A 23,181-nucleotide genomic window follows, 5' to 3' on the forward strand; every position below is an offset into this window, starting at 1 on the left:
TCGGTTAATGCCTGCACAAAGCAGGAATTAAAATGACACACCCAGAGAAACCTATGGGCCTCCTTGCTGTTTGCTGAACTAGTGTCAAAATGTTTGATGCTAGTACAACAAAGTGCCACAATAGTGTCAAAAGTGTAACTATTTTCCTCAGAGATCATGTATTGAATCCCAGGAGAGAATCACATATTTGAAGTGGAGAAACCCCTGTGAAATTCATCGTAATTATTGAAATCATTGCAGCTGCATCAATAAAAATTGTAAATTCTGGATGAAAGACTGTAGAACATTTGTTACATGGTCTTTCATAGTCGTTATTAACTGCAGAGGAGTTAAGACTCTTTCTCAGTCAATAACAGTGTGGGCTTACCCTCCTCACTGAATAATTTTGTTTAAGTACTATGCCTACCCTGGCAAGATGGTCCAGCCAGTTTAACAATTGTTATTTACATGTTGTGGGATAAAGAGGTCACATGTTCAAAGCATTGCAAGGCCAACTGAGCCTTTGAGTCTTCCTAGGTTGGCAAACTGAGTACCATTGCATTGTGTATTTATAACACGATTTATTTACAGAGCTTAAAAAGAAAAGTCAGAGTGGGGTGTGAAGTACTATATTTATAATAAGTTATTATTTTTATTAATATGAATGCTATTGAGTGTAGCTCGGGATTGTCATTCATTTGGTACTTGCTGAAACACTATTAGACAGTCATTTTAATTCTGCACAAGGCCTCTACTATGTGTCGGATCACACCCCACAATAAAATCCTTCAAAAATTAACTTATTTTTCTTTGCCCTTGATGGGTTCAGTAAATGTCTTCAATTTCTTATGTACACACTTGTAGTCGTCAATCCAGGCGCTTTGCCATACAAATTGTATATTGCTTATTTAACCTGTCATCCTTGCACTATTACTCAGGCTTCAAGTACATTCCTTACATTTTTCATGATCCTTGCAGCTTTTCTAACAGCTAACGTGCTTTTTCTGATGGTGCAAGAATATAAATTGTGCTAGCAATTCATATTTCAATTTAATATCTGAAAACAAAATGTGATTGTACTGAAATAAAGTACCATGAGGTATCAAGGTTTTTTGGGTCATATCATATGAGGTGAGCTCAGCAAGTGCTAATTTAAGACGGGCTGTATAACTCAAAGCGAGCATTGAGAATGCTAAGTTTAGACCCAGACTCTGAAGTACGTAAGTTCTTTGGGCAAAATCATAAATGGTGAGTTTAGCAAGTGTTAATTTAAGACAAGGGGCTTGATCACATAAAGCGAGCTCTAGGAGCGCTAAGTTTAGACTCAGACTCTGCCAAACGTTTGGGCTGACTAGTGTCTTTAGAATTTGAAAAGCTGGAGCAGCCCTATTTTAACACGTTAGACCTTGAAAATGGTGCATTGGCACTAGACCTTTCAAGCCATGTGCTGCTTTTTGTTGGACATTTAGCAGCATGTGTAGACATATCTAAAATAAATAACAGAACATAAACATGCTTTTCAAGAAGTACCTAAGTTCTTTGGGCCAAATCATAAATGGTGAGCTTAGTAAGTGTTAATTTAAGACAAGGGGCTGTATCACATAGAGTGAGCACTACGAGCGCTAAGTTTAGAGTCAGACTCTACCAAACTTTTGGGATGGCGGGTGTTTGAAGTAGTTGAAAAGCTGGAGCAGCGCTATTCTAACACTTTAGACCCTGGAAAATGGCTGATTGTCACAGAAGGTTTCTAGGCATGTGCAGCTTTTTGGTTGGAAATATAGCAGCATTTGCAGACGTATCTAAAATAAACAACAGAACATAAAACAGTAACATATATAAAGCAACATAACAATACAATTGAAACATAAAGTGGGACATCACAACACAACAGTCAAAACCGAATGCAGCACAACTGCTGCAGAACTACACAACAAAATCACATTACAGAATGCAGTATAAAACACAACAACATAAAAACAATACAATACTTCAGTACCACAACAAAATGCTACACAACAAATATGCTCAAACATTCCAGCCACGCAGTACCATCTCAGAATCCTATTTTAATTTTACAGTGGTAAAAGGTGTTTTTTAGCTAGTATTACCTTAACCTACCATCAAGGACACAAAAAAGCGCTAGTCAAAATGTTTTTGATCCTGTCCCTCGCATTTTGGACAGGCTAGTGTTTTAAATAGTTGAAGAGCTGAAGTATTGCTATTTCACTACCTTGGACAGTGGTCAATGTTTACTTGCCATGGAATTTTTGAAGTCATGTCATACTTTTTGCTGGATATGTCGCAGCATTTTTTAACATATATTGAATTAATAGAAGTAAATAGAATGTAAGTCAATAGCATGCATAAAACAACATAAAACACAATTAAAATATAAAAGGGTATTTAAAACAGTCAAAACAGAGAATTCAACACATGTACCACAGTACAATACTACGTCACATTATGATAATGTAGCACAAAAAACAACGAAACACATTACCACCACAGCAAAATGTGACACAGCAAATATGCACAAACATTCTTGGCATATATGGTTACCTTCAGGAACCTGTTTTCTTAATAGGTAGTAAAAGGTGTTGATACCTAGCACTTCCCGAACCTATCACAAAGGCCATGAAACAGTGCCAATCAAAAATATTTTGTGATTCAGCCCCATGTTTGCACAAATATACATTTTTAATAAAAAAAAATCTTGACATATGTTTTTGTTAAACAATTCAATTTTTTAATGATTGAAACATTTTTCAAAAAACTGTACACAGTTCAAGGTCCAGCCTGATGTCCAAACCTATAACTATTCACAATAGCAAGTGTTCTTTTTCAAAATTAGTTGCTTTTAAATTTTAGTAAACATTTGTTAAAATATCTGTTCTATACGAAGAACATGAACCTGCCTAGACTTGTTAAATTTCCATGATGTACTGAGGTGTGCCTTGAGATCTTATCTGAGGCCAATGTGAATATTTTACCGCAATGTAATATATACCAAACTACACTAGCAGAACACAATTAAAAGGTCTTGCGCCACTACACAACTATCTTAGCAACCATGCCATGAATTAAACCTATAATATATCAATTTGTTTTATATTACATCTTTGAAAAAACACACCCACACAGACATGGACACTCACACAACTAGCTAGTGTAGACACAAAGGTTAAGCCTGACTGAGTTCTAGTACTATACCCTAGTGTCCTTTACAGAAAGTGCATCAAATCTTAGAATATGTTCAGTTATACAACCTACCTAACTAACCTATACACTAGAGGATCACCAATTCACATGTTTTTCCACAAATATATTGTTTTCACTGTCCTCTGTAGAAATCACTGTTCTTGTCTTACAACAGAGTAACACCCTACCATACTCAGATATATGTTTGACTTTATAACAATGACAATGGAGTATAGATTGGGTACACCCACCTATATCATCTTATTCCTGTTAGTCACGCTCCTTTTTGGAGCTCAAAATCTCAAAAACAGATTCCGTAACATCAGGAATACATGCCCTCTATGACAGTCAATTTTCTGATTCACTAGAAAGTATTGGAATATTCTGCTTAGTGTTTAGAATGTTGTTCTATACCCCCAAATTTGAAAACACTCCTCTGGTGGCAATGTATGTGCTAACTGAATTACATTGTTTTTGTTGCTTATCACTTAAAATATTGTGATGCTCCAGAGCTGAACTGCGTCTTTCAGAAAATACTCAAATTCCGTATGCTGGATGGAATACAAATCCCTAGTTTAATCATGTAATTAAGGAAAGCTTTGTTATGAGGCACAGCAAGATTTATGGCCTGATTTATAGTTTGAGAGATGGGTTAAACCGTCCCATGTTGAAGGATATCCCATCCGCTGAAATCTAAATCCCATTGTTTCCTACAGGATTTAGATTTCAGTGGACAGGATATCTGTCACCGTTGTAATGGAGTAATCCCTCCACCAAAATCTAAATCAGGCCCAAAGACTCACACGGAGTCAGAGTAATGTAAATACTAAATAATGAATAGTGCTATCAAAAAATGAAATCATTAACCACAGAACTGTGTATCAACAGAAGTATGGTGAGGGACATGAGGTTCACAGTGGCCTTAACATAATGCTTTTTCCCATTTTAGTTTCTCTCCTTTAGTTTGAAAGTTGTGTTTTTTTAAACCTGAAATGGGAGATCATTTGAGTGTATGTGCATGTGTTTGGAAAGAGACAGAATGTAACATTTAGAACTGCTTAGTTACTTTCATAAATATTTCCAGCTATTTCAGTGTAATGAAGGCCCCTTCAAACTACTCCCATGTATATGGTGACTTTCTCTGATTAAGTGTGTCCTTTTGCTTTGGGTTCATTAGTTGTTGCCTGTTAAATCAACTTCACTGCCATTCTAATATGGACTCTATGAATGATGGATGTATTGTACAAGCCTAATGCTTATAGAAGAGAACTAGCAAAATCTTTGTTTGGATATACATCTGTTTAGGGGCAAATATTCAGAGAATTCAAACTCAATCAGCTCTACTAAAATCCTCAAAGACTGCACAAACCACTACTAGCACTATATAGAATGATGTGAAAGATAGAAGAGAAAATGTAAACTTGCTGCATATACACTGGGTATGGCGAAAGCTAAATATGTGTTGGGAGTGAGTTTTCCTTAACGTGAATCCTGAATTTATATTTGTACCACTGCCCGACATTAGGGTCATTGTATTGTGAGGCCCAGTAGTACTCCATCCTTGATTAATGATGCAACAAATCAAATTTCTTTGGATTTCTGGGGTGGCTAGATTTGTCACAGCCAGAGTTTAGAGATTGGAGGAACCCAGTGTGTCAAGTGATTGTTATAAAAATAAATATGTCTTATGTTCATGGAAAACTGATTTACAAACACAAAGTTATGAATGCTACGTTCCAATACCTGAAGGAATGTTTTAGAAAATTATGTTTACGATACATGAGGGTGCTTAATGAAGCCCTAATGGCTTACTGATAAGGCATAATTTTCTGAGTGTATGCTGCATGGAGCTGGTTGTGATTTTTGAACAGTGCTTCTTCAATGAGTTTAAAAATCAAGAGACATAAAATGCATCATAATATGTTTTAACACAGCAGCTATTGTCAAAGTAAAATTATTGGTTTACCTGTGAGGCTACAATGTGAAAATTATGTGTTAGGGATTTGCCAAGATGTATATGTATCTCCATAAATTGTGACTATTCTCAGTACATGAAATTAGAATTGAAAGGCAAATATATTAGTGGACTGAGCATTGACTGAATATCAGATTCCTGAAAATAGTGTTTAATTACACAGATTGTGAATTTAGTGACATATGTAACGAGTGTCATAGGGCCAATCATTATTTTGCCAAATGGTTTTCAATATGTCAATAACTGCTTTAGAAATGAATTTATGGAGTAGTGGCCGAATCAATGCAGGGTACACATCCTATATGGATAGTTATAAAGTGTAAAATAATCTGCATAACCTTCAAGAATTGAGAAACTTGCATTGTGGTGAATATGCCCATAGCCATGCACTTTGGTACCTATTAAACACAAGGCAAGTAAAAAATGGTTTAACATCTTATATGCAAGTCCATAAAATAATTGGACCATGCTCGTGAATTGCTAGCTACACACATCTTCTAAATTTGATACTAGGGCCCATATTTATACTTTTTGACGCTGATCTGCGCTAACGTAGTTCAGCGTAAAGAAGTTTACCACCGGCTAGCGTCATACCAAGATGCCGACCGGGCATCGGATTTATGGTATGACGCTAGCCGGCGATAAGACCCGGCTAGCATCATAGAAAACGATGCTAGCCGGGTGGGGGAGGTGTAGGGGGAGCAGGGTGTTTAGCGTCAGAGGATGACGCTAGTACAGGCAGAGGCAAAAAAAAATGCCTTTCCCCAGACTAGCATCATTTTCTGACGTTAGAACCCCATGGACATGACTCCTGTCTCAGTTAGTAGAGGAGTCATGCCCCCCAGCCCAATGGCCATGCCCAGGGGACATAGGGGACATATGGGCATGGCCATTGGGACCAGTGCCATGTAGGGGGGCCCAAGTTAGCCCCCCCCATGGCACTTTGTAATGAAATAAAAAATACTCACCCATACCTACCTCTACCTTCCTGGGATAGGATTCCCCCCCCCCCCTTAGGTGTCTTCCTGGTGTGGGTTGGGGGTGGGTGAGGGTGTCTCTGGGGCCAGGGAAGGGCACCTGTGGGCTCTTTCTATGGTCTCTGACCATGGAAAAAGGCCCACAGGTCCCCTAATGCCTTCCCTGACCCAGGCATTAAATAATGATGCTAAGCAAGCTTAGTGCCATTATTTAAGGCCCCCATCCCCCCGTGCTAGATTTTAGCACCGGGGGATACATATGGCACTTAGGCCATATCGGTGTTTTCTGCACGAGAATGCCTACCATGCATCTCATTGACGCAAGGTAGGTTTCCACGTTCAGAAAGTGACTTAAACTCCATAACTTTGGTGCTAGACGTGTCTAGTGCCAAAGTATAAATATGGAGTTAGGTTTGTGATGAATTAGCGTAAAAAAAATGATGCTTAATTCAGTGCAAATCGAGTATAAATATGGGCCTAACTTTTTAAAAGGAACAGATGTAGCATTCTAAATGTTAGGTAAATAAAATAAGTCTTCTGAATCTTTATTTTGACTGTAGAAGGCCCTCAGAAAGGTTAAACTTAAAATATTAAGTTATTGTGAGGGTATACATGAAAAGGATATAATTGAAATGAGAAATGTTCAAAGATGGACAAACAGATTAGTTATACAACATAAAAAGCCTGCGATCTGAACAAAGTCACAACCACTCAGTCAGAGTGAAAGTGGATTTCTCTGTACCATACAAAAATTCTCATAGAAAATTTTAAAACAGATTGCTTTGAGGCAAAAACATTTTCTAAAAAAAGGACTCTCATAAAGGCTGGAAAAACAAAGGGATAATTAATGTAGTGTAATAGGATATTTTACAGTGAGAACAATTACAGTATGTAAATTCTTGGCAGACTCAGTGCCTATAGTTTTAGAGAAGCCTATAGATGCTACAAGGTTGCCTACAATGTTACTTTAGACTGCTACTAACACTACTATTATACTAATTATAATGAAGTCAGTAAGAAAAGAGTGTCTCTTCTCCTTGAGAAAGGTTTAGCTACATTTCAATTTCAGAAGTGTTTTGAATTTCCTTCTTAAAACTGGATAAAAGGTATATTCTGTGAACCTTCTATTTTCTTTCAACTACATTAAATATGTAACTTTACAATACATTCATGCATTGGGCCACATCTTGAGGGCAGAATTTAAAAGGTGTTCTTTATCTAGTCCATACATTTTATTTATTTATTTAGCCATTCTTATAAAGTTGTGATACCTGACAATGTTAGCTTGCTGTACATAAAACTGGGTGAGGTTACATAGAAGACTGTCTGAAATACCTGATACCTTTATTTTTCTTGTGTGGTATGGCGAGTGAAAATTAATCGGTGGCTGCAGTGACTATCAGAAAAATCTTGGTACCCACTCTATGTTTGAAATCTAGGCCTGATGTCCAATAAATAAGTGCACTTCAAAGGTCTGAATTACATCGCCCAATGGTTTTTGTGACATCCTAAGTATATTTCCACTTGTTTTCTTAAATATCTAATAGATAAACATAACCCTATGTTTCCCAATTAACTGAATGCATAGATAAAAAGATCTACAGTCTGCCAAAATGTTTGGCTGATTTCTGAACTTTGAGCACTGTGATGAGCAGAACTGTTCCTGCCTATGCATCACTAGAGTGTGACCAACATGTGATAAGTAATGTGTGTGCTTTGCGGTTTGTGGGTTATGTGCCTCAAATAGATTTTTCATAGTGGGTTTATGCATCAATAAATAAAATTAGATGTGCAGTTCTATGCACCTGCAGAGTCGACTTCTAAACGGTGACAGTTTATTTGCCTGGCAGTGACATAGCTAAGACACACCCATAATGGAAGTGATGAGGCAGTGTTAGACGTGGGCATCCTCATAAATCTTTTCGGGGGGAGCATAATTTTAATGGGGGGGCTGAGGCCATACTAGGGCAGGGAGCATAACACTACAGCAGTCGTAGTGTCTCACTGCCCTGTGAGCCTGCCCACTAGGCAGTACCTAAATCCAGGGGGGCAAGCACCCCCCTTGGCCGTCACTGCGGACGCCCAAGATATTAGGACATTGTTCTGGGCATGGCACTCCATTTCTTCTCTCTAAGGGTCATGAGTGTTTAACTAACAATTTATCTGCTAGTGTTGGACGTATGTCTCATTTCAACTGCTAAGAAGAAACTGGAGCTTTCCATACTTAAGAGGTTGCCATGACCATCCAGACAGCAGCACCTCTTAATATGCTCACAGCACACACAACCAAACAAGCAATCACATAATTAATGCAAGTGTTCAACTCACAGTAAAATGTTGTACATGTACCCTAAGTCATTGTGAAGTATGTAAAGTATAGCTATTTTACGTACCTGTGGATGTCTTTGTGAATTGATCCCCTAACATTTAAATTGGGAAGTAAACTGCAATATTTAGGGAATATGAATATTGTTTTTATGCTAATGTGGCGTTAGGTTGCCAAAAACGCTGCACCAAATTTACAAAGTGGTGCAATGCACGTATATTGTGCCACTTTGTAAACCTTTGTGCCACAATATGCCTGCCCAAGACATTATTGTGCCAGGGGCGTTCCTCCATTAGAAGGCCCATAAAAATGGCGCAGTGGAAGGTATAAGATTCCACTGCGCCATTTTTCTCATCATTTTTAACGCCTGATCAGTGCAAGTGTTAAAGTGAGGCACACCATTGTTTATAACGGGCCTCTATCAACTTTGCAGGATTAGCACTAAAATATTTGGTACTAATCCTGCAAAGTACCACAATAGCATCAGAAAATATGATGCTGTTGATCCTAATGTGCACCATGGTGCGCCGGATCAGTAATACAGCACACACATGGTGGTGTTAAGGGGGCTCAATGGAGCGCAGAGAAGCGCCACTGTTCTTAAATCTGGGTCTTTGAGAGGGAAAACACATCACACTAACTTCTTATATGTTTTACTATTTAAGAATCTCACACACATTCTCATCAGAGCCCCCAAAATCAATTTAAGAAAGAGTTTAGTGAGCCATTATCACAATGAAATGGGAATGATGTTAGACGCTCCTTTTTCATGGAAAGCAGGTCTGTCTTATCAGCTGCGTTGCAGTGCATGTTTGCAGGACAGTAAGTGGTACTGTATTAATCTGCATTATGGCATTTTTAAATCTATGCCCACATATACTAGATTGATGCCATTACATGGTCTACATAAAAATTAGCCTTTGTAATATACCCATATAAGGAAATACAATTTTCAAAGGCACAAAAGGTACCAAAATAAATGACCATACAGTCCTGCAGTAAACCTATCATACAGGCTAACAAACAAGAATAAGGAAATGGGAATTGAGCACATCTGTGATATTCCCATGACTGCAAATACAACTGTGAATGTTTATCAACTAAGGAAGGGCAGCGGTACCCTTACAATCGCCGTCTTCTGCCACAGAATCTCAGCCGGACTGTCAGGCCTCTCACTGTGTGCATCAGATACAAAGGTTTATTGTGTTCACAGAACGTTTGGATAGCAGACATTGATTGGAATCAACAGCACAACTGACACACAGAACATTATGTCATGCCTTGACACATCATCCTGACAGTATCATACAACTATATCTTGCACAGGTTGCAGGTCCTCTTCAAACCAACCATTTCAATTGCAGGCAGAAGACGAGCCTCTGTGAATGGTGTGGCATCATTTGAGGTGCTGTGCCATTTAACCTTTGTCAGGGGCTACTGCTTGTGGTTTGTGCTGTTACCTGGAAGGCAGTTTCTGCAAATACAGATGTTAGTGGAGTTGTTTCTCAGTTAACATGCACCCTTGGCATTTCAGTTTCAGTCTCCTGGCTTACTTTACTGGGCCAAGCAGTTTATGGGTATTGTGGTATTGTGAGCCAAGGTCAACATCCATCACCACCCATCTCATTACCAGCACCCTAAATAAACCAAAAACAGGCATGTCTACCAATAGCTGGAACCAACTTCCCCTTGTTGCCAATATTACAAACTAGCTGCAGTCACCGCCAACTTTTGCCATACTCACAAGACTCACTGACTACAAGTAAATTAGGTGTTCTGTTCAGGGACACTGACCAAGCACTGAACTCACAGAACATCAGTGACACCATGCTAAATCTGCAATATTAAAGACCCATTTGTGAAAGCCATCTAGTGCTGTAGCCATATGTCTTTTCCAGAGGCTCATTGTAGGTCAAATATAACACACATTCACATTGCAGAATTTGGGTGTTTCTTGGGAAGCGCTGATATAGTGCAAGATATTATTACATATAATAATATCCAGCACTATGTGGGCAGTGTGTGGGCCTTATTTAGGGTTTGGGGGATCAGAAAGACAGCAATAAAGCTGCGTTATTCCCACCTTGACAATCCTGGGGTACCCAGCCCCGTTTACAGGTGGGGAACCTGGGTTAACTTTGGTGGAGACAGACTTGGCTCCACCGATACTAACCCCTGACCTAACAGGATGTTCTCCACAGGACCACAGGACTGTGGTGGTTGTCCTACCCTATTTTAGGCAGGTGTGCCATCACGGATTTTCTCAACCTGCATTCAACATGGTGGCTGGAATTTGGGCGCACAGGGTCTCATTTTGCGGAACACATAGCATCTAATTCTGAGAGCATGTGTTTCAGGAAGGGGCTGAAAACAGAACTTTTCCCAGTGGCTTTCAACAGAACTGTATTACAACCTGGCACTTCCATACAAAATATAGAATTGGGCACACCATTGATGATTGGTCTGCAACTCTACTCCTGCTTTCCATCATGCAGACTCAGTAACATCTACAGTGTTCAGAATTAACAAAAATGTGCTGTGTTTTAAAAAAACCTCAAAATAAATACTAATAAAGGACTATCACATAAATAAAGGGGTTGTGTGATGGTGGATATGTTTTCTGTAGTCGTTTGTCAGCACAACTCACTTAAGAGTGTGGTGATTGGTTATCATCAGTGCCATCAGAAGAACGAGGATTTCTCACCTCTGTCCTACATCAGTAGCTTATGGAGCATTAGGTTGTGAATACGGATCCAGTGTTACAGTGACGTATATGTACGTGCATTATCTAGCATACAGTAAATATTTAGAAACGCCATAGCTAGCCTTTGCAACAATTCAGAACTTCTTCAGTCAATTCAAGCACGAGTATTCGCTTGTATTCTGAGCACTGATGTGTGGCAAGTACATTTTTGACATGAGCCAGTTGTGGGCTGAGAAATATTAGTCAAGAAACGTGCCCATGCTTCACCAGTAGGTCCATTACAAATTAAGTTTCACCAGCGCTTCAGACCTTGCTATTGGTGCCTACACTCTTCAGGCAGGCACAGTAATCATTACTGAATGAAACCACCACTATTTTAGCAAGTTTGGAAGGATGAACGACTGAGTGAATTTTGGTTGAGGGTCGAACCCTACTTTGAGATAAGGGGCTTAGATCCCCCCCCCCCCCCCCTCGACGCATATATCTGCAATTTGAACCTGTACTCAACTACTCATTTAAAAGTAGGGGCTTTCATATATCTAGCAGTGAAGCTGTGTATGCTGTGAGATAGGTTACAGGTAAACACGTGACCCTATCGCGCGATGCAGACATCAGTGTTGCTGGGACTGTGAAATTCCTACTGTTGTGAAAGTGATGCATGCGAAGTACTAGTTAAAAAAAAGAGTAATTAACTATAACGTGGGAGGCTTGCAACAGCATGAACACGTGGTGAGAATGGTCTTCGTTTAACAAACCTTGGCAAGTATACTTTCACGCTGGGAGTCGTAAAAGTGTTAAAACAGTGGAGTCACAACAGTTCATGTGGCACGGTGACGTTTGCAAAATCTCTCACCCTCATTTCCCCTGGCCTGCTGCAGATTTCTCACTAGCATGTATCGATGCCTCTTTATAAACTCATTTGATTGGACAATAGGGCCAAAGAGTGATTAGTAGTCATGCGGGCAAATTAGTCGCACACAGGCAATAAATATATGCATTTGAGTGGACATGTCTTAGCAAATTGAGTACATGTACTAATTTTAACCAAGTGCAGGCTTATATTTGCATGCCACACCTATCCTTTTACAAAAAATGTTAAACTACTGCTCAACTTGAGCAAAAACATGATGTGCTAGTGCACATTTTTATCAGTCTTCATAAATGTTGTTCACGCGGAGCTTTCCAGTTGCAGATGCAAAATTAATGCGAAATAAATTTAAGCTCAGACATGTTTCCCATGCGTCTCATTAGTTTCCGCAGTCGAAACATACAAATAATTATCAAAAAGTTTCAACATACAGAGGCCAAGATCAGAGACATGTACCGAGAGACGTGAGCTGGAAAGGTGTCCCAACAAGTAATTCAGTTTGAGACTGTAGAGAAACTCATGCACAGTGAACTAATGTGTTGTCAGTGAAGTGGAATCTTCCATTATTTTTTTCTTTCACTTAATCACACCAAGAAAAATGTTCACATAAAATAGAATTTTCTGAACCCGTGTTGTCTTAAAAAAACACTTCCAGTTACTTGTGTCCAACCCACGGCGGCTAATTTAAATAGTGTCCTTCCACTTCTTCTCAAGTGCCAGCATGATTCGTCGAGTCCCTTATGTCAATCTTTTGGTCGTGTCTTCTGTAGGTGACGTTTTTAAATGTTGTCGTAGAGCCCCGATAAAGTGGATTTGTTCCCTGTGTAAACAGAAAAAGTATGTCAGCAAAGTAACCTTACATATCAAAGCAAACCAAGGGTAGTATGTTCACTTACATGAAATCACACTATATTTGGTGCTTGTGTTGGAGAGGTGAGTGATGTGGTGAAGTAATAAACATCAGCACTGGGATTGGAACATTGGGAGATGGACAACCAATCAGAATTCTCTCTTTATGGGCTCTAACCAATGTCATTGCCTGCTGTCAGTATGCCATGGCTGTCTGCTCCTAGCTCATCCCCTAATGCCTCACAGAGAGAATGTAACCTCAACTGCCAAAGAGCAGTCAGAACAAAACAAAACAAACATGACAGTTTGTTTATTTGTTCCTATTTTTCTGAGGCTGTCGGGGCATTTGCCTCACCAAGGCACGTCGAGACACTGCACACATCTGGACACAACGAAAGGCAGAGGTGAGCTATGGAGCTCCACGTGGAAAGGCATAGGCAGAGGAGCACCGTAGGGCTGTGCTGCTGTTTTCACTGAGCTTCCACTGAGTCAGAGCTCTAGCATCCATTAGGTTTATTTTGGGTGGGAGACAACTAATAGCTTTATTGCCCTTACCTGTAGGGCAATAATGGCTATTAATTACCTCTATCCATTATTGGCTCTTGCCCATGGTGCTGGCCCATAACTTAAGTGAGGTTAATAAACAACCACTATTTCCCACAGATGCAGGCAATATACCTTGGGGTATACTAATCATTACAACGCAACACTCCCTTTAATGAGAGCGCCTTTAATGACTGATATTATCCAGGACAATCCATCCGGCTGCTATTGATAATGCTATATTGTGCAATGACACAGGTTGATCTAGAACTCACACAAAGTAGAGCAAACATTTGAAACATATCCGCATCAGTAAGACTGTCTTCAGTATGGCCTTACAACATTGTCAAGGGTGTAGTCACTGCATCTCTCATTATGTTTACTAATCTTCATGTAACAGTTACATACTCATTTTAATGAAGCAATCCCCTTTCATCAAAAGAGCAATTCAATTTTCATCAAGGTAACATTATAAAGTTTTGTTCCATTTAGGCTGTCTAGAGGAACGTAACCTTGTTAGCTGGTGGTGACTTTGAATACTGTAAAATACCCAGGTGCCTGTTAAGAAGGAATCCACTGGCTACAGAAGCCACATGTTTTAGAGATATGATAGCGGGACGCTCAAACGAAGCAGCACACTTAGCATCTCATTGGTGTGTGCGCCTTCAGGCAGGCCTCCTGGCATTGTGGGAGATGTAGGGCTGGCAACCTCACCTTGATTGCCAAACGGTTGCTTGCCTGCTGCAACCTGGGTATATTGTCATTTTGAACGGTCACACCAGGAGTATACTAAATTATAGTCCATTTTCAAAATATTTACATTAAAGAGACCACTGGAAGACTGGAAACTAAAATGAACCAGAGTGTCTGGAAATCTGCTGACTAGCATGCACAACAAAGTAGCCAGGACGTTTTTAAGTGGGGCAGGCTATGTACGCCAATACACAAGCTTCTGATAGCTGAACAACTCGAAACAATCCAGTTTTTAACAAGTCCCAATTGTTTATATGAAATCACACCTCCAAAAGGAGAACTTCTAGTTGCTCCAAATACCACGGTGATGTAACTAATTGGTCCAATATGTGACTTGCGTCAGGTTTTGTGTTTATTTGGTGCTGATATTTCATAAAGTAGGGCACATTTTACAGATATTCATACAGGCTACTACTTCTAAGTTATCTATGTTAAGTAGTAGCTTTACATACCCAATAAGGCAAAGGAGTAAAGATACTTTTGTGTTTTAGCAATGCTCATTTCAAGGGTGTTGTTCCTGAATATTCAGTAGGGTATATTGTTATACATTACTATTGTGACAAAAATATTGACTGTTAAGTATACATACGTTTTATATACCTAACGCCACATATGTACCTTGATAATGGATATATCTTCAAAGTACGGAGAAGTGAAGTAAACAACAGTAAATTTACACTTCCCTGCAAGCACAATACTTTCGATATTTTGGTCCTCAATTTTTTGGCTACAATATTAAGGTATCAAAATATTCATGTACTCGACAGTTCAATGTACAACCAATTTCAAGAGTGTCAGTTTCATATCATTGGACATATGCAAATCCACCAATGATAGCTGAGTGGTATATGAGACTGAGAAACTCAATTGGTCCAAATCACAAAGACAATTGCAGGTGTTAATTTTAATTTACGCTTGCTAATATCCTGGTTTACAAGTATATAGTATTCCCAAAAATGATCTTTCATTATACGCATGTGTAGTATTACCCCACAGTGGTAAAATACCTCGTAGAATAAACTTCATGACATTGACAACTAGTGTGGATTCCACTTTGGGATGCCATGGGAAGTTCAGCAACACCCGCAAGAGAGGGAATCTGTGGTATGTTTCGATATTTATTAGATATTTATTTCTGTCAAAGGCAGTAGCAAATCCTTTTTTAAAGTGTGAACAATGCCAATTGGTGAGGTGAAGGAATGTGTTTCCTCAACAGAGATAAAAAACAGAAATGTGAATTGCACACATGCGGGTACATTTTCTTCTGTTATTTTACTCATTGAAGAATTGAACAAGCAGAAATGCTTCCACATATTCTCAACTGCATATTCATAAAAGTTATCCATAAGGCTGCCTGGACACCTGCAACTGTACCATATGTCTGACATAATATGGAAATCCTTGGTGAAATTTCAGAATTCGGAAATCTACACCCATTTGAGGCCCTGCGACTCACAAAGCAGATCTGAATTTTCAGTGATTTGGGATAAATTATTCTTAAAATACTACTTTATCCATGAAATGTTAATGTGAAACAAATTAATTGGATTTGGTGAATGCCTTTTTTCGGAACCTAAGGTGAATTTGGTCTCTGTAGTGTGTTTAAACAAAGCAAGTGTACTCAGACCAAGTACCTGTTTGATCACTAGGACACTATGAAATTAATACATTGCTAACATGGAGAGGAGGAATGTTAAAGTGTTATTATTTTTTGTGCTCTAATAAAAAATAGTACTGTCTCATGAAGGAACTTGTGTAAACCAAATCTCTAATGCTGGCTTTGGAAATATTGTTTCCTTAAGTAAATATTCGCTTCCATCTCTGAATAAATGCACTACATTGTTTTCTTGGTCTGCTCTTATTAAAAGGAAACATTAATGTTCAGAATTTTTAACGGCTATTCAACTTTAACCACAATTTTACAGTAAATTAATATTCTATTATTTGTCACATATGTTATCAAAAACATCTTCATGGTAGATGAACTTTGAAAGAGAACATGTTTTCATTTGAATAGCGATAAAGAGAATAACGCTGAGAAGCAAACACTGGGTGCCATAAAGGGCTCCGTTACCCTAATAATTAAATACAAATTATTTCACTTGGCAGGGGATAACGTCAATGAGACTATTGGGTAAAATGCTGAATGATTCGATCTAAATTGGTGCCATACGTTAATAATAAAACTGCAAATGATTGCCACGAGTGATTTTTGTAAACAACGTCTTCTAATAGGTTTGGGTGGGTCTCCTGTTAAGATTGGTAGATTTTTGGAAGTCAGGATATAACTAGTTCGGTGTTGTGCTTTGCAATGGGGTTTCTGAAAATGCAATGCAGAATGAGGTATAATATTCATTTTCAAGCAGCTATTCAAAAAGTCTTAGGTGTGTTAATATGCAATTTGGTGTTTTTACTGGCAATAAAGGACATTGAATAGTATGTTACTAACTGAAGTTATCTGCAGCAATCTGAACTTTATAAACCTCTCTATATTAATTTAATAATTAAATAATGGTTAATTACACAGAACATATATTAACAGTTGTTGGTGTATACAATATTGTGCACCAGAAGAAAAACTGCTTCAATTAGTCAATTGATTCATTGGTTTTAGGAGCCCTTCTGCCTTGCATTTATTTGATGTAGATACCACCTCTGAGATGGAAAGGGGTGCTGCTGATTCTAGGGGAGGATGAGTCGAAAGATTGCAAGTTTCTAAAAGAATAGGGGATTGGTGGTCTTTTTGAAGGTCTGTGCTGTTCCAGTCCTTTGAGATTTGCAGTGAGACGCATTGGTGTCCCAGATTAAAATAGGGGTTTTTGGCTGAGTTAGTGGCAAGTAAATGGCAGACAAACTCTTGCATGAGAGATAAGACTTTAAACTTGACCTTTGCTCATACATGGAGTAAGCTCAGATTTCCGACAATATATCAGTCCAGCACAATTTTGACTTCTTTGTGTTGTGGTAGGCTGGAGTAGTGGAGGTGATGTAATTGAGCTTTTTCAAGATGCCCTTTTCGGTGGTTCACAGCTCACAATAGATTTAGAGGGGAATGTCTTCAACTGGCTCAGCAGAAAGAAGGCCATGTTAGTCACTGCATTCATTTGGTTGGCTATATTGCTGCCACTAGTAGTCACTATTACAGCATACCACAAAGATTTATTCAGCCCACATGACAGTCAAACGGATAGTGTCTGTGAAGTGGAACATGCAGCAGGATCCTGCTCCCACAACTTCAGTCATTAACTATTTTATTTTTTGGTTACGTCTTGTAATCAATTTTGGTGGATAGTACTTTGGAGGTGCTGGAGATCTTTCATTTGGTACTTTAAGATACATCTCTGTGCCTTCTACACAGCATTCATGGTCTTTGGTCTTTGAGAAGTTTCATGAGGAGAAGCATCTAAACTTTCAATAGCAAAGCAACGGTATTGGAGACTACTTCAGATGATAGAAGTGGATCAAATAATGACAAAATTATGTTTTATCTATAGAAACCTCTCTGCAATGAAGGTTTCAAATAAGTGTAATGTATTACCTGGGTACATACAACATTTTACATCCCTTGAAGAGAAAATTGCATTGTTAAAGACTGCCGTGAGGTGTAAGAACATGAGGGTATAGTAAAGAAGTTACATATTTGGGGGAGGATGTTTTTGCAAATGGTAAGAAAGGTACTACATTTCATGGGTAAAACTGAAGCTTCATTGCTCAGGTTCCAGAATGTGATGTGCTTGTAGAATTCCTAGGTATTGCAAATAACTAACTTTTTAATATTTTGTAACATAAAGACGGAAGCAATAAAGGGAAAAGGTTATCTGTGTAAGCTGATCGTATGAGAGGAGATGTGTGAGCGCCAACTGTTTTGAAAGAAGTGAAGATGGCCTCAGTGCAGAGTGATATATTGGCAATGTTTTTTCTTGCTGCTTGGCTAGTGCAGACCAAATTCCAAGTATCAGTGGTGCACTTTATGTTAAACATAATTATTAGTGCAAGCGCATCTTGAACACATGCATATAAAAGCAGGGCATATGGGATGCAGTTGAGAATGAAGGAGAGAAAATAGTATCTGATGTGAGAAGGGAAAATAACTCTGCCAGTCTACGACAATGCACTGTACAGTTATCACATAAAATTTTGGTTTTCTAGGTTACGCCGCCAGCAATGAGGTACCAGGTAGGTACACTGATATGGCATGACATTACATGAGAGTTAAAAAGGGACACCACCTACAGATAAGTGCTCTGACCTATTCAATGGGGAAACAAATATAACAAAAAGGAAGAGGGGTTTTTGTCATCATTATCATGGAGAAAGAGGTGAGGAAGATTGGTGAAACCTGGTGAATTTTTTTAATGAATCATGAAGTCTTTGTGAAGTAGTATATGTTGTACCACAACAACCAAGGAAGGATCAGTAAAGTTAATTGAGGCAGGATCAGTAAAGTGTTTTTGGAGGGAAAGAGCAAGCATTACATTATTTAACCAAGTTTTACAATGTATTGGTCATTCTCAAATCAAGGAGGAATTTTTTGTTGTGAATATGTACATTTATTAGACCTGTTTATGATTAAAGAGTGACTGTTGGCCATGGAGCAGCAGTGGGCTGATATCCACTTAGAGCAAAGATGATGACATTTGTACATGTAGATAAAAGTAGGTGGGACTGATAGAATGGGCATTTGCTCATGTGTGCTGGACATCTTTGTCAGCTCCTGAGTGAGTATTTCATTTGCATGTGTGGTGGTAAAGTCAGAGTAATAGGTGAGAGGGATTGGAAAGGAGATTCTAAATACAAACCTTGCATTTGTCTAAACTATTTTGGCTTTGGCCAATAATATTCTTTAATGGACCTTGCTTCTTGTTCCTTGAATCATGTATGTTTCTTTGGATAAGATAGTGATGGTGCAGTCTGTCCAGGTTGGGAAAATGGAGATGGAAGAGTGAGTCACAGATCTTTGACAGGTACAAAGTCTAGACAATGAGCTTCACAGGGTATAAAAGAAGTTGAAAGGAGTGAAATGTAAAGCAATAATATCATCACATTTTTAACATTGGTTGAAGCCTAGCAAGTCCATTTACATGATGACACTTCCCAACCTTAAAGTATGGACAGCTGTCTGGGTCCAAAAGGGCAGATACTGCCAAGACGCATCAAAGAGGTACAGTGTGCATTGTGGTATAAACATTCAGAGAGTAGGGTTTTTAAACAAGTGTTGGGGAAAATGAAATATGCTGATCCTTGAATTGAGAAATGAGAATGAGGTAGATCTGAGTTGATATGGTGATGGTGAAACTGTACATAATACCTGAGGGCCTGATTTAGAGTTTGGCTGAGGGATTATTCCATCAAAACAGTGATGGATATCCTGCCCGCCTAAATATAAATGCCATTATATCCCATAGAATTTATATTTTGGAGGATGGAATATATGTCACCTTTGTGAGGGAGTAACCCCTTTGCCAAACTCTAAATCAAGCCCTATATCTCTATCTTTTCATGTAGGTAGGCTTCGTAGGTCAATGTAGTTATCTGATTTGCCTTGAGATGGACATATTTAGTTTCTGATGTCAGCCAGATTTAATTTAAGAAGAAGCTGTCAAATTTGATGCTGGACAGTTGATAGAAGGTAAAGTAGTGATGGTCGAAACAGCAGAGGAAGAGGGAGACAATTACAGTGAAAGTAAAACTGAGAAGAAAACATATTTCAATAAATATGTAGCATAAAACTAGTATGTTAAATGTACTTACCATTTCCCACTTGGCTTTTGATCTTTCAGCTTCAAATTTAGCAACCTCTTTACGATCATGAACCGATACAAGTAACTTCCATATACATAGGAAAAAGATTCCTATCAGAAGAATTGCAAGTGAAACACCCAGAACTATCATTGGGATATTTGGAGGTTCAGGACAATCTGCAAAAAGAAAATGAAGCTCAAGTAATACGGTAAGTAAATGTTTTTTTAAATGTCGTTTTCTCTGCAGTCAGACAACATAATCAAATACATAGTCAAAGGTTGATGTGATTGTTGGATACGACTCTTTGTATAGGTATATTACATTGTTTACATTGTATACATGTAAGCCAAATACAATATTAACAAACATTCCATTAGCACTTAGAAAAAAATCAGTTACCAAATTACGGTGTCCAAATTACAGAATGAGTACTTTATTTGTACCCGAAACTGTGCAACCCTCATAACAGTAAAGTTAAGGTTTGTTCATGCTTGGGGTAATCTTTTGCAACTCAGTGACAAATACAGAACGACCACAAACACGGCAACACACTCGAGATAACGCGCAGCCTACCTACAAACCTGAACAGGTGAGTACTTATGCCTATCTTTGTACTATATGTTCTGACATTCATGGCATGAGTGATAATAATCAAAATTCATGCTTCTTCAATGGAGGACTAAAGAAGAGACACATTTTTCCTGTCCCCAATTAAAACAAAGGGGTGGTCCATAATCAATTCTTTCATGCATTGGGGAAATAGAATTCAAATTCAATAAATCATGACTCTCAAATGCCTCTTCCAACCTTGAATTAAAACATGTTGCCCAGACCTATTCCTTTGCATACCTGTTGGCATTGTAAAGTCTCCTGTGCATGTTTGTGACTCATATGTATCACCTGCACCTTCCAACATTGAATCGCCTTTGGTGCTGACGGAACCAAATACATACAAATATGCTCGAATGATTTGTTAATTTTACTTTTAAGTTAGTAATTTACTCTGTATATTACGATCCTACTTAATGATAAGTTTTTTAAATGACAGATAGACCTTTTCTCCCAAGTGTTTTATTGCTTTTTTGGGCAGGTCCTTTTCTGTAATATCTTGTGACATTATCCACCTACGCTTTAAACACCTTCCCAACTACACTTGGTCTGCAAAGCCCATATTTAAGAGCATAAATCCGCTAGAAAACTCCTTGCTTTCTGAGCCACAGGTGATTTTCTAGCCATACTTTATTTAAGTGCTCCTCTTTTGGTTTCCCTGCCCTGCCATTCAAATTAATACTTATACTTAGGGTGGTGACCAGAGTTTCAAAAGGAAAAAGCGGGACAGGCCAAACATAGAAGTGAGGCTATGGGGTGACAATGAAAATGGAATGAGCACAGAGGGTCAAAATAGGACAGAACTTAGACCTGGGTGCTAAAATAAAAGTGACCCATAGAAGTGAATCAAATAGTTAAAAAAGTGGCCCGTGTTTGCAAACAGCTGCAGTTTTAAACTAGTGGAGATTTGCTATATGAGGGTTTTGCCAAGTATGGAAGACTGCATGGAATTGTGCTTGCTGGAGTCAATATTTGTTTTAATTTCAGGGAAATTAACAGCAAACGCTAGCCCAGCGCACCATAAGGCAGGCCCACAAACAGCCAAAAAGCAGCCCACTCACTGACCTGTCAGACCACTTGCTGAGCACTGCCTCACTGCCATATAGTGTCAAAAATACAGGGCACCCAGTATTCCAAGGAACCAGGCTAATATGAGTATTAAAGCATGGTTCCCCTCTGAATCATTGAAACTGTGATTAATACATTATATATTTGGCCAAATATCAGTATATGTGAATGATAATAAACACAGTTTCACTAGTGGTAGGTATTTTATGTTGAATAACAAAGTATCATAACACAAGTCCAAGAGTCAATGATATAGGTGGAGCCCTATAAGTCGCTGTTTCAACCCCTTAAACTGAGAAACACTTGGTCTTCATCAGGACAACAAAAGAAATGGAAGCAACCTAACCAAACAAATCTGGTTTGTCTATATAAGTATTAATATATCCTGGACAATAAAGTCTAATCTTCCCAAACAGCTGGTTAATGTGCTCACTGTTACGTGCCAGCTTAAGGCTCTGACCTGCGGTGTTTGGGGCCTTGCATTGGCACATATCAGCGAGCCCAGGCTGCTGTGCTGTGCAAACCCAAATTCTCATATTATTGGGTTTCTAAGAAACACTTTTGCCTTCTGGGTGTGGAAAATGTTACATATTCTAAATAGCTCCGATATATGTTGGTTAATGTTTGGCTCACTTATTTGTACTTACACTGAGCTGTCACTTACCTGCATTGTTTTGACTGTCAAATATATTGACTGTCTATTGGACCCATGTTATGATACTTTGTTATTCAACATAAAATCCTAATCACTGGTGAAAAAAACTCTGTTGATTATCATTATCATGAACCGATATTTGGCCAACTGTATAATGTATTAATCACAGTTTGAATGATTCCAAAGGGAAAACTGTTTCTTGTGATTGCCATATAGGCCAGTCCGATCTTGTGGGCATAAAAGAAGGAGTGTGTGCGCACGAGCGCAAACACAGACGCACACTCACAACACATACACACACATACATAAAAACACACATTCACAATGCGGTAACAGTGACATTCAAACACTCTGAAAACTGTTCTGAAGGCTATGGTTCAAACCCATTTTTCCTCACTAAAGCTTTGCTACTTTTACAGATGCACCAAAACAGACAGAAGAACAAACTATGACAGATGGCATAACCTCCTCCTTGTTCCACAGCACCTTTCTTTTCTTTACTGGGAGAACAAACTGAGGCCTCAAATAATTACTTAAGTTGTTTTAGATTTTAAAGGCATCTGTGGAAGTGAGGACACAACACTCAACCATCAATCCAAAAATCGAGATGTATTTAAAACTGTGAAGAGCATCGGGTCACCAAGACAGACCTCTGAGTAGTGGGACTGGCCAGGGACAGCCTATTTATGAATTATGTAAGTATTAACCTATATTCTAGTTCCCTGTAGCATGATGTGAAAAGCTTAACTCCCTTTTTTGCCATTTCTACTCCAAAGTGTTCCCCACGTCTTCCTCTCTATTTCCAGTTCCATCTACACCCTCACTCTTCCATTCTTGTGGCTGCCCTCCCTCCCTATCCATTCCTGCTTTCCACCCTTTTCCTACCTCCATCCTCTCCATTACTGTGTCCCCCTGCACTCACCACCCACTACGAA

At 38.7% G+C, this 23,181-nt stretch overlaps 1 protein-coding gene across 3 annotated transcripts in view; it reads right to left on the reverse strand.

Annotated features, from left to right (window-relative positions):
- Positions 1 to 2,702: 2,702 nt before the first annotated feature.
- ITGB6 (integrin subunit beta 6) overlaps positions 2,703 to 23,181 on the reverse strand; it is a 472,483-nt gene continuing 452,004 nt past the window's right edge. For all 3 annotated transcript variants that reach the window (XM_069224209.1, XM_069224208.1, XM_069224207.1), the window contains 2 exons: positions 19,924 to 20,090; positions 2,703 to 12,847 (listed from right to left, as the gene is read on the reverse strand). In XM_069224209.1, the coding sequence (XP_069080310.1) occupies positions 12,737 to 12,847; positions 19,924 to 20,090 (278 nt within the window). In that variant the 3' untranslated portion in view covers positions 2,703 to 12,736. The remainder of the gene's footprint in view (positions 12,848 to 19,923; positions 20,091 to 23,181) is intronic.

Source organism: Pleurodeles waltl, chromosome 3_1 (assembly GCF_031143425.1).
Source record: "Pleurodeles waltl isolate 20211129_DDA chromosome 3_1, aPleWal1.hap1.20221129, whole genome shotgun sequence".
Classification (NCBI taxonomy): domain Eukaryota; kingdom Metazoa; phylum Chordata; class Amphibia; order Caudata; family Salamandridae; genus Pleurodeles; species Pleurodeles waltl.